Below are 13,832 nucleotides of genomic sequence, written 5' to 3' on the forward strand. Positions count from 1 at the left end.
TGACTATGTTTAAACATATATTTATTTACAAGAAGTATATAATAGACGACTAGAGATATTGTTGATGTGCCTACTGTGAATAAGAAATATAGAACCCAAAAAATTTTGAGGCTTAGACTAGGAGGTTCGTTATCATCATCTTTTACTTCTGTGCACTTCTCACATTCAATCTGTTATTGTTTAAAGTAAAATTCTCATGCCCAACTACATGTTAAAATTATTTTTTGGACGGAAAAAAAAAAGGACTAATGTTGCCACAATTATCGAGTTTAAGGGAATTTAAAGCATCAGAAAATAAATTGACACAAGTGACAAATCTTCAAGATACTTTTATAATTTGTCCGAAAATTAATTGAGCAAAAAAAAAAAAAAAAAAGTGCAAGAAAAATAATAAAACTTAGAAGAGGGAATTACAGATCCAAATCCTCTGACTTTGTAGCTTGGCTCGAGTGTGGTAAAGCCTGTTTTGGCCAAAGGAACTTCAAAATAAACAACTGAAATTTCTACGCTTCTAAGGGCTTGAGCATGTTCTTCTTGGGAGTTGAAACTCTTTATCCTGTTTTGGTTGGTATCCCAAAACATCTCTTAAATAACTTATACCATGTCAAAAGAGTGAGCCTGAAACCCGACACTATTAGTTTGATTCTGGCTCGACGTGGCCTGCTAAAATATTCGGACTGGGCCGAGGTTTTGAGCCCAAACACTTTTTTTTTTTAATTTTTCTTAAAATACCTTATGAAGTTTGACCTACCCGTCCAATTTTAAACTCGTGGGCATTAGGGTCGGGCTTGGCCAACTCTCTTCCTTTTAGGATAAGGCCAGCCTAGCCCGATAAAAATAACGAGTCGAGTCGGGATCCGTCCTAAATTTTCATTCAAACAGCCTGACCCGATAAAAATAACGAGTCGAGTCGGGATCCGTCCTAAATTTTCATTCAAACCGTCAGCCCGAACCTCCCATTTCATCTCTACAACTATAATAACCAAGTACCAACCACGGAGTTACTGCTCTCAAGTGCCCTCAACTACCTCCTGCAGTCAATATTAATAAACTAATTATTACCACGAAACAATTGATGCATGCTTTTCAGGCACAAAACCCAACTCTTTCAAGTTAGCTTAGCTAGGGCACTTCACAATAGGGATTGTGTACCGATATTATAACCTTGCGGTTTATAAATATCAAATCATATCAAAATCATGTTATGATGGAAAAAAAATGCAAATTCAATCGGATTTCATAAAAATCTTACAATTAAGCATTGTAAAAGGAATTTTTTAGTGAACGTTACTGATTCGAGTTTTTAATTTGAATTTAGATATTATTTTATGTGAAAATTTTTTACTGTAACAAAAAAATTAAGTGTGACTATTTTTTAAAATTTTTTACTGTAATAAAACTTAAATTCTAAACTCGAATCGATGAAATAAACGGAACCTCAGAATCATGATTCAAAATCATGGCACGAATAAGTGTGTTTTTGTTCTATAATCAATGCTACCAATAGAAATTGGAAAGTGGGGCCCCCCATGTCAGATCTTTATATGGGGTCTATCTCACTATTGATCATAGTGCCAAATACCACCTATGCCCCAAGCATTTTTCTCTGTTCTATGTCATAGAATTCCTAAAATTGAAGTTAACCATATGTACGATAGTATAATACTAATGAATAGGATTGATCTTTATATCACGCAGAGGACGTATCCCAACTGTTTGGATACCCAATCTGATCCGACGAGATCTTCTCAGATCATCCCAGCTTCTCTTTAAACATAATAAGAAAAAAAAAAGTATTCTTAGAATGTTTATAAAAACAAGAGATAAAATCAATTCAGTACCCTCTATGTCAAAACATGCTCTTTTTTAGAAAATACCTTATAGGTGCCCTAAAGTCATTGTTTGGGACATAAAATGTCCAAACTACCCTTAGAATTCCAAAGTAGCTTTTATATCAAACTGTGAGATTTCATGAGCTTACGTACACCATACAATGTCGAAGACAAATCAGTACAATAACTTCAAAATCTCTCAGCGGTCATCACTACAGGTTGAGCTTCAAGCTTTCTAGCAAGATATGGACCCATTTTCACTGCTTTGTGTACCTGCATAACAAGGTCAACCCAGATGTCAATATTAGAATAAGAGCTAATAAAAAACAGATAAAATACATTTCAGAATTTAGACACGCTTAAGTGACGTTTGTTTCCTATATTCGTCACTGATTCTGAATCATGATTCATAGTTATCTCATAAAAAATACACGTAAAACGAGAATAATTCTGAATTATGATTCTAAATATATAAACCAAACGTCCTCTTAATTCTCACATTTTTAGCTGTTCATTCCACGGAAAGAAAAGGGGCAACAAGAAGTCCTGATTAACTCACTCCAAAGACCAAAAAGGACTTCTTACCTATTCATTTTCCGTTTTACCTTTCCAATCCGTTCTTTTTTCCTCCAAAATATCCGCAGAACTTTGGCTCAAACAAGCCAACAATTCCATGCATAATGCACACAAATACAACAAAGTTGGAAAACACTAATATGGCCCACGTATTAGAAGCATTTCAATGGATATTCGTTTTTATCCAGCCACTTTTGATTTTACGATGAGTCGCTTTATTATGAGCCTTGAATAGTTAGAGCTTGTTTGGAAGGAGAAAAAAGTGGAATATAGATTAGGAGTGAGGATCAATAAAAGGATTTTAGAATCCATGGCTTCTTGGAAGAATTAGAGGAAATGATTTGGGTGAGGGATTCAAAATCTTTTGATCCTTCACAATTTGAAGGGATTACTGGATGGAGAATATCCACTTATTTAGGACATGACACGAAATTATTTTCTCAAGCCCCAACGGAAACCAACCAAGAATAAAACGGTAATTGTACAAATAAAATCTTTTTGTTTCTCCATGCAAAGAAAGTGACTTGTTTTCTTGCCTTCCTTTTATACCAATCAGCATTCTTCCTATTTTCTCTTCCTCCTACCAAACAAAGCCTCAGGACATCCTTCGAGCCCCTCCTCTTTAACCTCTTGTGGCAGCCTCTCCAGAAAATAAAAATAAAAATAAAAAGGAAAAAAATTGAAGAAGTTATAGTTTAAAACTAACCTTTTCAGCTATAGCAGCAAGAGAAGCATCACTGGTAACTTTACTTGAGGACATAAGAGCCTTTTGGATCGCCTTGCAACAATTATATCTAGCTTCCATACCTGTATATAACCATTTAAACATAACCAATTCGTTATTCGTTTCGTTTCAATAACATAACAACAACAACAACAACAACAAGCCTTAATCCCAACTTAATTGGGATCGGCTATATAGATTTCACTTTTCGTTTCAATAACATAACCAATCAAAATTAGAAAATGAAAGCAATTCAAATTCAAAGTGCCAATCAAGAGAAAAACAGCAAACACAATTTTGTGCCGGAGTACAGAAAAAAAGACCCTACTTGTACTAGTAGAACACAATTCCAAACTGACGCAAGAAAAGTATGACAATTTAACAGCCACAGGCCTGCTCCAGAGCCTTAAATAGCCGAGTCAACCCAAATTTCCAATATATAGTAAAGCTCTGATCCCAAATGATCATATTTGCAGGGATCAAATTTGGATCTCATTGATAGTTTTGAACTCCTCACCCAACGTTTAGCAGAAATAGAAAAAATCCCTCACCCAACAACCATAAGTCCAAAAATCCATCCACTAATCCTCCCATCCTTATTCTTTCTACACTTTTCCCTCCAACCTGAACATGGCCTAATGTTATGATCGGGTTGAAACTAAAAAGATCTTTGTAGATAATAGAAATGAAACAAAAGCTTTGTTGAAATGCAATCACCCTAATGATTTTTATTTTTATTTTTATTTTTATTTTTTATTTTTTTATTTTAAATAACCATAGCAAATACTTGAATGTCTAAATCCCAAAAACAAGAACCTGACAGCCACAATGTCAATTTCATCTCTCTCTCATAAACAAGAATTTTCTATTGGCACCGGTTAATAGTGTGTTTAGTTCTATGAGGAGTGGGATAAATTAGCAAAGATCAAACAATATGACTTGAATAACAAGAAAATAGCCTAGGTCCATGGCCAAAAAAATTTGAAAGTGAAAATTGTCTACGGGATGCATATATATATTGAAGATGTAGTTGCTTTCCTAGGACTTATTTAAATGATCATCAACTGCCAATGAATCAGAAGCACACCACAGTGAACTAATAAAATGACAATCTTATAAGATAGACCTATTTTTGTGGTTTCAGTATTTGCATCAGTCACTATATTTATAATCTCTTGTTTTGAGCATATCTCCATCAGGAACCATGGGCGAGCCACCAGCCCAGTAATCATTCTATAACCCTGTAGAAATTGATTACACACGTTAGTTTCTTTACATGGTTTCAGTGGCGCATGTAAAATGAAGTTAACTTAAGTTGTAACATTATAGTAATAAGATTGCAAATTTCAACGCGTCTAAATTCATTTTTTCCCCCTTATGCAATGCAACAAATGAAGATTATCACGGAAACGTCTAGATGTATCTTGTTCACTTAATGTATCTTTCTAAGAAAAAATGAGGAGGTTGTAAAGAGGTAGAAATAATAAAAATAAAAATAAAAACATGACATTAGACATCTAAGTACATTATACTCGAAATCCTAATGAATTTATGTCACCTTTCTAAAATTTCATATCTACTTCAATGAGGAGATATCATAAATCTATATTCAAAATCCTTACCGCCAAACGAATTTCTGAAGCTTGCTGAAGAAGTGACAGAATTAGGCCCTGCAAGTTGCATAAAGAAATTAGTACAAGTCTTACATGTTTCAAAGGTTTTCTCAGAAGGCAAGAAACAATAATTTGTAAATGTCGAACGATTTTGCATTAAGATTTCTACTAACTAGAATTAAGAAAGAAAAGAAATGCGGGAAAAAAAAGAACAGTGGTTCAAGACACGCTTGTTTCATTGCAACAAATGTTTTATCTTACACATTTATTAATTTTTTCTGAGTTGTAAAATACGTCCACCTTAACTTGTACAAGAACAAAAATAATAATAATAATAATAATAATAATAATAATAATAATACAAAACAAAACCAAAATGGATACAAGAAGAGTTGCTCACAGATGGTGTTAGCTTTGAAGTCTTGGAGGCGGTTTCAAAAATTAATCGCCTCAGGTTTTCTTCAGAATGGTTATCCAGTATCATGTTGTTCTCAGGGTGAGTTTCTCCAGAGATGTTGCCAAGGGCATGCAAAGCTGCCTGTATTTTTCAGCAAAGACCATATTTATGAGGGATATTAGTTAAGAGTATGTAATAAATGTTTTCCCATCCTGATCATGAGGTACGAACTTCAGGTCAAAGGTTCCGTGCACTCACAAGTTGTTTACCACGCCCTTGCCGATCAAAGGCAGCATTAATAATGTGCCTTGCAGAAGGTGGTGAACTTGACAATAGCAATTGCGCTCCTTGAATTGCTAACGCATACAAAATAGGCCACCAACGAATTTGAGTTATAGCAACAACAAGTCCATACGGAAAAAAAAAAAAACCTAGGACGCTAAAATTTCTCAAGTTTCTATTAGGTGTTATCAATTGTTCTTGAAATTCAAAGGTTTTTTCCATTAGGTGCAGCAACATGGGACGTGGATAATAAAGTTATAAATGGGAAGACCTGGTTGAGATTGGAACGGGACTGAAATCAAAGTAAACATTAAAGTCAGCGGGATAGCATCGGATGCTTCCTGCCTCCACCCAATAAAGCATATTAGAATACCTTCATGGCCAATCATGTAAGGTTTGCAAAGGTGCATTAGCAAGGGGAGCCCTAGAGTATGCTATAAATAGTAGTTCCTGAATACAACATGTTATGTCTTAAAATCTGGATACCTCTCCGTAGTCCTAGAAGAACTACAATCTCCTCGCTTACTCATAAAAAGGGTACTACCTACTTGTCAACTCTGCTTTGAAGTCTTTTCCAAATTCCAATTCCCCAATCAACTACAAAATGAATGCACTGTCTCATTCTATCCTGCAAACTCAGAACTAAGAAGCATAGAGCGATTCCAAAACCTTCAATTTTCAACAACACTATTACACAGAAGAAAGAAAAAGAATATTAATTCCCTCCTAGCAAGTGATGAGAGCACGGTTAAGACTAACATATGGAACCAAGATCCGCTTCAAGTTCCGGTAGGACCAGTCACAACAGCTCAGGCTAAACGGTTCAATGAGGCACTTAACGGATTAATCCAAGAGGTCCAAAAAAGAGAAGCATGCGTGGTCACTACTGATGGTGAGCCAAGATTGGTCCAAGTCATCAAAGTAATTCCGGATAAGGATTAGCATGAAGTGGGCGTGTAACTGTTCACGTGTGTGTTACTGTTCACCAATTCTTAAGGATCAAGATCAATAATTTAATAGTTATCTTTAGATTCAGAGTGTGTTTAGAAGTCAAATAAGGCATGTTTATCCAAAAGGATAAATTTCTTTCTTTTAGGATAGAGTTTGGCCACCAAAATTCGAATTTATGTAGATTCAGGCTTCATTCGCTTTGCGGATTTGAGTTTTCAATTCGAACTGAGATGTGACATTTTCTAAGAGCTTTTAACTATAGCAGAAAAAGTTAGATGTGACATTTTTTGAAAACTTTTAACTGTAGAAATCTAAAACTGAAAACTCAAATCAGTGAAATGAACGAGACCTCAGCCTATTAATAGGCGTGATTCATATCATTAATAACATATCAGTATTTTTTTTAGTAAAAAGTTTGAGCATTCTCTTTGGTTCTTTAAGAACTTCTTGAACTTATCGGATTCTCCGTGGCGTTCATTCTTGACTTATCAATCAATTCTTCCATCATTGATTGTAGAGTCTTCACTATACCAAGGTTTTTGCTTTCATATAAGCAACGGGTCGAGATTTCCATTCAAGCCTGATTTTAGATCAATCTTGGAGACTTTCTTGATTCGGGTTTCGTCAGTTTCTTGGCGGAGTTCATATTAGTAAGATTAACAACTAAACAAACTGTGAACTAACGAGGTGAAGGAAATGTCATGTATCAAATCTACTCTTCTCTGGACAAAGGAAGAGGTGATGGAAACACATGATGACGAATTAGATTAGCATTTTTTAATTTAAATAATATAATTATCTTTTTGGAAACATTTTATCTTTATTTTAATTTTAAATCAGGATTATGTTTATCTTGTAGGATCATTTTTAAATTAGTTAACTTTATCTTTTAGATGCATATTAATACATTAGTGATTGTTATTCTTATTCAGGCTTTTGATGAATAATGATATTGAGATTATTGGTTTTCTCCCTTTTTGAGTTCTTGCTCTCCTTCTAATTCTATCTCCCTTGTGATTCATCATTTCTATCTTGGTTCTATTTCTCCTTCTTGACCGTTTTCCCTCTAAATCCTGTCTCTATTCTTCAATTCTACCCGGTCCTACATCATGCATTCTAATGGAGCCACATGCTCCCCATATGGAAATGAATGTATTACAAAGTGGTAAAGAAGGCACAAGTCCAATCACTCATAGAAATCACCCTTTTTTAAAAAAAAAAAAAGAAAAAAAGAGGACACTTGTTTTATGAGCCCACCCTTTTAAATCCTTTTAAATCCATTTTACAAACGACATATAACTTGAGATACGTACAAATATTTCTCAAGGGGGTGCATATAAATGGCCTATCAAAGGAAATATTACAGCAACAGGTACCCAGACTTGAAAAATGAATGGCATACTTACAAGACCCTATTTGACCAAGCGCCTCAAGAGCCGATTCACATTCATCCATATCTCGAGTTTCTGATGAATCAAGTATTCTATCTATTGCTGCTATTACTGTTCTAGTACCTGTATTAAGAAAGATAACAGCAGACTTTACATAAGTACAGTTTTCGTCAAGAATACACAACAAAATAATCTTCAAAACCTACAAAACTCTCTCTAGATCAAGGAGCACTTGCATGATCAACATTAGCAATACAGGAAATCTCTCTAGATCACAGTATCTACAATCCAAAATGTTATATAGCCTCAAATGCTAGCCAATAGATTCAAGCTGCAAATAGTGGCTCCAATGTAATTGGCTAAAAAACAACTATATCTACTATGTTATCATGTCTTTGCAAAGCCTGAGATTAAAATTGATCTAAGCTCATGTACTGATTTCCACGCATGAAGAACTCAGTGGTTGAATGAAAGCCTTACTTGATTCATCAACAAACATGTAGCTGTCGTGCAAAAGTCTTCCGCTGATCATCATTGCTCGTGATCTTAAAATTGGCTCCATTGCTTTGTTGCTGTAAAATAAAAGAGTAAAAAAGCAAAATTTTTGCATGTGTTAGAATCAAATTGATAGAAAGTGATCGTTACTATACCTGATTATAGAACTAAGAAGTTGCAAAAGGCTGTTTCCTGACAGAAACTCTCTACCATGCTGAATTTCTGACAACTTCACAAGTTCAGCACAAAGAACGAACATAAAAACCATGTAAGGTAGTAATTCAGAGAAAAGAGGCAAGCAATATGACTAGATTAGTGAGAGGAAAAAAAACAAAAACATAAGATTGAATCAACAAAAGGAAAAATAAATAACACTTTCCTGGAAATTTACAAGGTATGAACAAGAACAAAAGTAATTTAGCTTCTCAAGAATCCAAATTTTCAAAGAGACAATTCTAACTGAAAGTTAATAACTTAATACATTGAACAAAGAGAAGACAAGATGACAACTATATAAAGAAAAAAATATCGGTAGAATAATTCTTTTGCCACCTTTTTTTTTTTTTTTTACAGGAAACGAGAATTTTATTAATAATAAAAAAAGAACAACAGAGGACAAGGGATCCTCAAACCAAATAGAACAGGCAAAACCAAAAGAATTACACAAACAAAAACCACAAAAACTACAACAGGGACAACATAACTATAATAAAATTAAGTCCCATCCCCTTAGGAGACCCGAGAATGAAAAAGCCCTGAATTCTTTATCTTGTGAAGTCCACAACGCCATGCACTGAATTATGCAATCCCAGACATCACTAACTCCCTCAACTCCATCAAAGATACGATTATTCCTTTCCAACCACAACACCCAAAGAGAAGCTAAGATTACTATGTTCAAAAAGCGATTAGTTCCTCTTATTTCAAACACCCGAAACATCAAAATCCATTAGATCAGGAACACTTCTTGGTCTTTTGCCACTTTTCATTGATGTATCACTCTATCCATGCTATTCATGTGACTAATTGCAACACGTAATCCCATAGGCTGTAAAGCTAATCAAAAGCTTACTATTTTAGGGCACCTATTTAAGTCATTAGGGTTGTTTTTCAAGTTCTGCCCGAACTTAGTTCTAGATGGCACTCCTATACTCCTTTTACCTTCGTAACTTTTCTAATTGTATATGTAAGTTCTTCAATATCAGGTTCCTCTACGACCCTGAGATTTAGAGAGAACAAATTCAAAAGACAAGATATGCTTTTAGTTGAAACTTAAGAAACTCTCAAATTAATGCATAGTAAATGCAGAGAGGAAAAATAAGTAAGACTAAATAATGCTTTAGATAATCATAGGCCAACCTCATATAGGAGCTCCAAAACATTCAACGTTACAAGGGTATCATTTGTATTGTTGATTTCCTCCTCGAAAAGTCTGAGTAGATTCAACTTGTAGATTATTGATGCCACAGAACTTGAGACAGAGAATAATTTCACCATCAAAGCCAATACTCGGACCCGTCCCTGAGAAGAATATGTTCAAAGATAGGAAACGGTTTGGAAGAATATAAAGTCACAGGTGGAATACTATCTAGTAATCATAGCTAACTAACGTTTATACAGACATAACAACAGTTATAAACAAGTAATAGTGATGTTTGTCTGACGCTGGAGTGTGTTACAGTACAAAAATATTTGCTAAAGACCATAAAGTTGTGTTGCTGCAGCACACGTTTTTCCTATAACGAAACAGTCTGAGGTAGCTTTAAATGCTGTCTACTGGGAGAATGCACGCACAGATCAATTGAGATATAACTTTTATACAATTGTACCAATGAATAAAGGCCTAACTTTTTGGAAATATAACCAAAAGCATTTTTATATGCTTCAGGTGTATATGATTAATTGATTAGTACATGAATTATCAGTCACCTTACCAAAGAGGAACATCGGGTTGATAATTCTCCAAGATGTGTTTCTTCTTTGCTGTTAGTTGGGAAGATAATTTCCTGAACAATTAAATAATCGTGAGATTCTTGAGCAATGAATCGAAAAGGTCAGGATTTTTATATTATACATTCAGGATTCAAATCGAGAAGAAACCTATAAGCTATGCCTCGTACCATTCCTTGGGGAAAACCAGCTAACTTTTTAATTGCATCCATTGATGCAGTAGCCACTTGCTCATTGCTGCAACAAATAAGATAATTCCTTCAATAAAATTTTAACAAAAAAGTACATTTCGATAAAAGCAACATGGTTAGAGTGAGCAAGGTATGTGTTACTACTAGTCAAAGGATCGAAAATGTTTGATAGTAAATTTAATAAAGAAGGTGCATTATGAGGCGTTATTAGTTCAGCCAGAATGAAGATCATGTGTTGTGCATCATCTGATATACAAAGTCAATCAAGTGTTAGGATATTCTCATTATAATTTGTGTAAACCAGGTTTTTATCCTAGGCCACATGAAAAATGGGTGTAAAATGTAAAAGCCAATACAACTGAGTGGTTCTAGTACAAAATGAAATAAATGCGTAGCCTCTATATCTTAGGCAAAGGGTTGGTTTGATATCATGAATTTTACACATACACACGCATATACTTGTATGAAACAATAGCTTTATTTACTTCTAACAACTTGGATTAATTGTTTTCACCTAAAATAAATCATTGGCAAAATCGAACAACAATTTATACTATCCACCATGGCTGGCTGAAATCAGTCAGGCAGCATTGGGAACAAGAACACTTTAATTTTCCAGCTAAACTGGAAAAAAGAATGTGGGGAAACAACTATGCAGTTAGAGTATAAAGTGTGGGTAAAAGAAGAGAATGGAAAAATAAGAAAACAAGACCATAGATCCCTCCCGCTCCATAAATAAGGTCTCATGTCCAGTACCAAAGGACAAACGACTTCAAACCAAATATGCAAAAAGACAATGAACACGCAGTTGGAGTATGAACATAAGATACTTCGAAAATAACTCAGAACTCAATGGACAGAGCCATTCTACGATTGCACCCATCTATTGAGCACATAGCCAGACCGCCACTTACTTAACCTCCAAGAGTTCAAATTTAGCTCTAAAACAACCAATTTTAAGTTTACTGTTACATTACCCTAATATTTAACAGCAGCTGCATTCTACAAACGGTACTGATCTCATGCTCAACTCTGACCCGTGTATCGAGGCATGAGATCTGAATTTTGCCTTAGCAATACCCGATCCATGTCTCTTGCTTCTTCCTAAGATTTAAAGGCCCAAATGTCTCTTGCTTCTTCCTAAGATTTAAAGACCCAAAAAAGCAATACTAAATCAACTCAGTGATATCTAAAGTTGTTTGTGGCAGCTTTGAGGGGGAGAACCCGGTGAAGGTGGGGGCCGTGGGGCTAAGGCCCGTTAGTCAACACATAAGTTGAAGTTAATTTTATAGTAGCGTGACAACTGGCAATACAATTAGATTCGGCTGTTTATATGTCAATTTCTTTGCAATTAAAATATATTTTTCCCGAAAGAAACTAAAGAAATTTTAAATTATCCAAATCAATATTGGATAATAAAAGTTTTTGGAACAAGAAGATAAATAGAAAATCAACCCTTTACCCATTTACGAGGCAATCAAGCAAAAGTGGGTATACATCATAGTCACTTATAAGCTGTACAGCAGAAGTTTCTTCATTCAAATGTTCCAGAAGGTATGTAACCTGCAGAGAGTTGGCATAAAGTCAAGTGAAACCGTTGGAAAAATTCTCTCCACTCACATTTTAGGTACTTAAGATACTGTTGATTCTTCAATAGACATCAAAAATGAAAAAACTCAAAAAGACAGGTTATATGCAGTACTCCAAAACCAACAGCAACAAGAACATGTGTGCATCAATTGCAAAAGCAAACCAAAATGAAGCAAAAATCAAGGCAACGCAACAAAACCCAAAAATGAACAGGTAAATTAAAAGTAAATCCATCCGTCCAATTTCTTTTTGTTTGCTTCCAGGTCATTATGATTTATGAGCATACCAAGTGAACTTGACAAAGCATGACTTCACCTCTACAGGTTAATTATGATCATCAGAGCAACTCATGATAGAAGAATCCAGTTAAATGTGCCCCTGAAGTGGATTAACTGCTTTTTCCACCAATGAGACGACGAATCACACCATCAAGCAGCATCTAGATTCTATAAAGGTGCAAACATAGGCTAACATCTACTGTCTAGTCCTTTCTTGTGCTAGAAATGAAGGATAGATAAGATGTATCTCATAATTTTGTATCAATGGATCATTCAAAGAATAAAGCATAATTGAATGCTAGAAAAGATCAAAAGGCAGACCCTCATATGATAAAAAAACAAACTCTTAGAACTTACAGAAGATCACTGTCCTGTCAAAAGACATATAGAGTAACACATCAATTTTTCAAGAGTTAAGGCCAAAGTTTGTTTCTGAAAAATAAAACTCAGAATAATTCCAACAAAATGTAAACAGCATAGCTTTGAACAAAATATCCGAAACTGTTGGTTCTAGTACAAGCGGCATGTGTAGAAAATAACAGCAAATGCGTACAATGCGTATACATACCGTTTTACAAGCTAGACATCTGACTATTTGAGAATCCGCCTTAAGACCAACTTGTACAAAAGGCTGAAAGAGAAAAGGAGATACGTGTTCACGCAAATATACACACTTTTTTTATAATAAACAAAAATCTTTATTGACAAAATGAAATCTTTATTGACAAACAAAAACCTTTATTGACAAACAAAAACCTTTATTGATACAAATATAAACAGTTGAAAAATGAAAGACACAAGCACATCACATTTCTTTCAAACAGCCAATTCACTTGAAATATATGCAAACGAGCATACCATGTATTGTGGGATTAGGTAGGCACCATATTTTGTCTGGAATATCCTTTCCAAACAAGCAACCAACGTGTTTTCTAGACCAGGCACATCTGCTTTGGTTTGCAAAGCACTGCAAGCAAGATACGCGAAATAAAGGCACAACATGATTTAAGCCTTAGATTTCCAAAATACCAAAAATACATAAATATAAACATTTATCATAAACAAAAAATAAAAGGAAAAAAACACACGTGGGTATATGTTGTAAGAAATTAATGTTTTAAAGAAAAATAGTGACGCTAATCGGAGTTTATGTTGTGTAAGAGTTATAGCCCGTTTGCTTGCTTTGTAGGTTTGAATTACAGTTCAAACTCTCAACTCTCTTGCTATAATGTTTTCTCACGCAAAAATTAAAATTTCAGTTCAAATTTTCTGTTCGAACCTGCAAACCAAATAGGCCCTTAATCTTTCAAAGAAAAAATAATGTCCCTAATAGTAATAGGAGTTTATTTTATTTATTTGAACTTGGGACGGGATTCGAAATCTACAATCTACACCTTGTGGTGGAATCAGGTGTAGAATCACCGCAAGGCTTTGCCTCCAACCACTTTTATTTTCTTTATTACTCTCTAGATTTCACAACAAAAAAAGCAAATATACAACAATAAAGTGCATTTTCTAATGATAACATACAAGAACAAATTGCCTTTACAGAAATTTTGTTA

At 34.5% G+C, this 13,832-nt stretch overlaps 1 protein-coding gene across 1 annotated transcript in view; it reads right to left on the reverse strand.

Moving 5' to 3' along the window:
• Nucleotides 1-1,845: 1,845 nt before the first annotated feature.
• The window catches only part of LOC21395369, a 12,414-nt gene continuing 427 nt past the window's right edge, over nucleotides 1,846-13,832 (reverse strand). The window contains exons 3-17 of the mRNA XM_024166964.1: nucleotides 13,129-13,237; nucleotides 12,839-12,901; nucleotides 11,865-11,965; nucleotides 10,382-10,448; nucleotides 10,196-10,267; nucleotides 9,621-9,782; nucleotides 8,417-8,490; nucleotides 8,247-8,338; nucleotides 7,782-7,889; nucleotides 5,401-5,498; nucleotides 5,146-5,283; nucleotides 4,755-4,802; nucleotides 4,259-4,373; nucleotides 3,115-3,215; nucleotides 1,846-2,105 (exon numbers count right to left, since the gene is read on the reverse strand). Coding sequence (XP_024022732.1) covers nucleotides 2,022-2,105; nucleotides 3,115-3,215; nucleotides 4,259-4,373; nucleotides 4,755-4,802; nucleotides 5,146-5,283; nucleotides 5,401-5,498; nucleotides 7,782-7,889; nucleotides 8,247-8,338; nucleotides 8,417-8,490; nucleotides 9,621-9,782; nucleotides 10,196-10,267; nucleotides 10,382-10,448; nucleotides 11,865-11,965; nucleotides 12,839-12,901; nucleotides 13,129-13,237 — 1,432 coding nt within the window. The 3' untranslated portion in view covers nucleotides 1,846-2,021. The remainder of the gene's footprint in view (nucleotides 2,106-3,114; nucleotides 3,216-4,258; nucleotides 4,374-4,754; nucleotides 4,803-5,145; nucleotides 5,284-5,400; nucleotides 5,499-7,781; nucleotides 7,890-8,246; nucleotides 8,339-8,416; nucleotides 8,491-9,620; nucleotides 9,783-10,195; nucleotides 10,268-10,381; nucleotides 10,449-11,864; nucleotides 11,966-12,838; nucleotides 12,902-13,128; nucleotides 13,238-13,832) is intronic.

The sequence above is a fragment of the Morus notabilis genome, unplaced genomic scaffold (assembly GCF_000414095.1).
Source record: "Morus notabilis unplaced genomic scaffold, ASM41409v2 Scaffold692, whole genome shotgun sequence".
In the NCBI taxonomy this organism is placed as follows: Eukaryota; Viridiplantae; Streptophyta; class Magnoliopsida; order Rosales; family Moraceae; genus Morus; species Morus notabilis.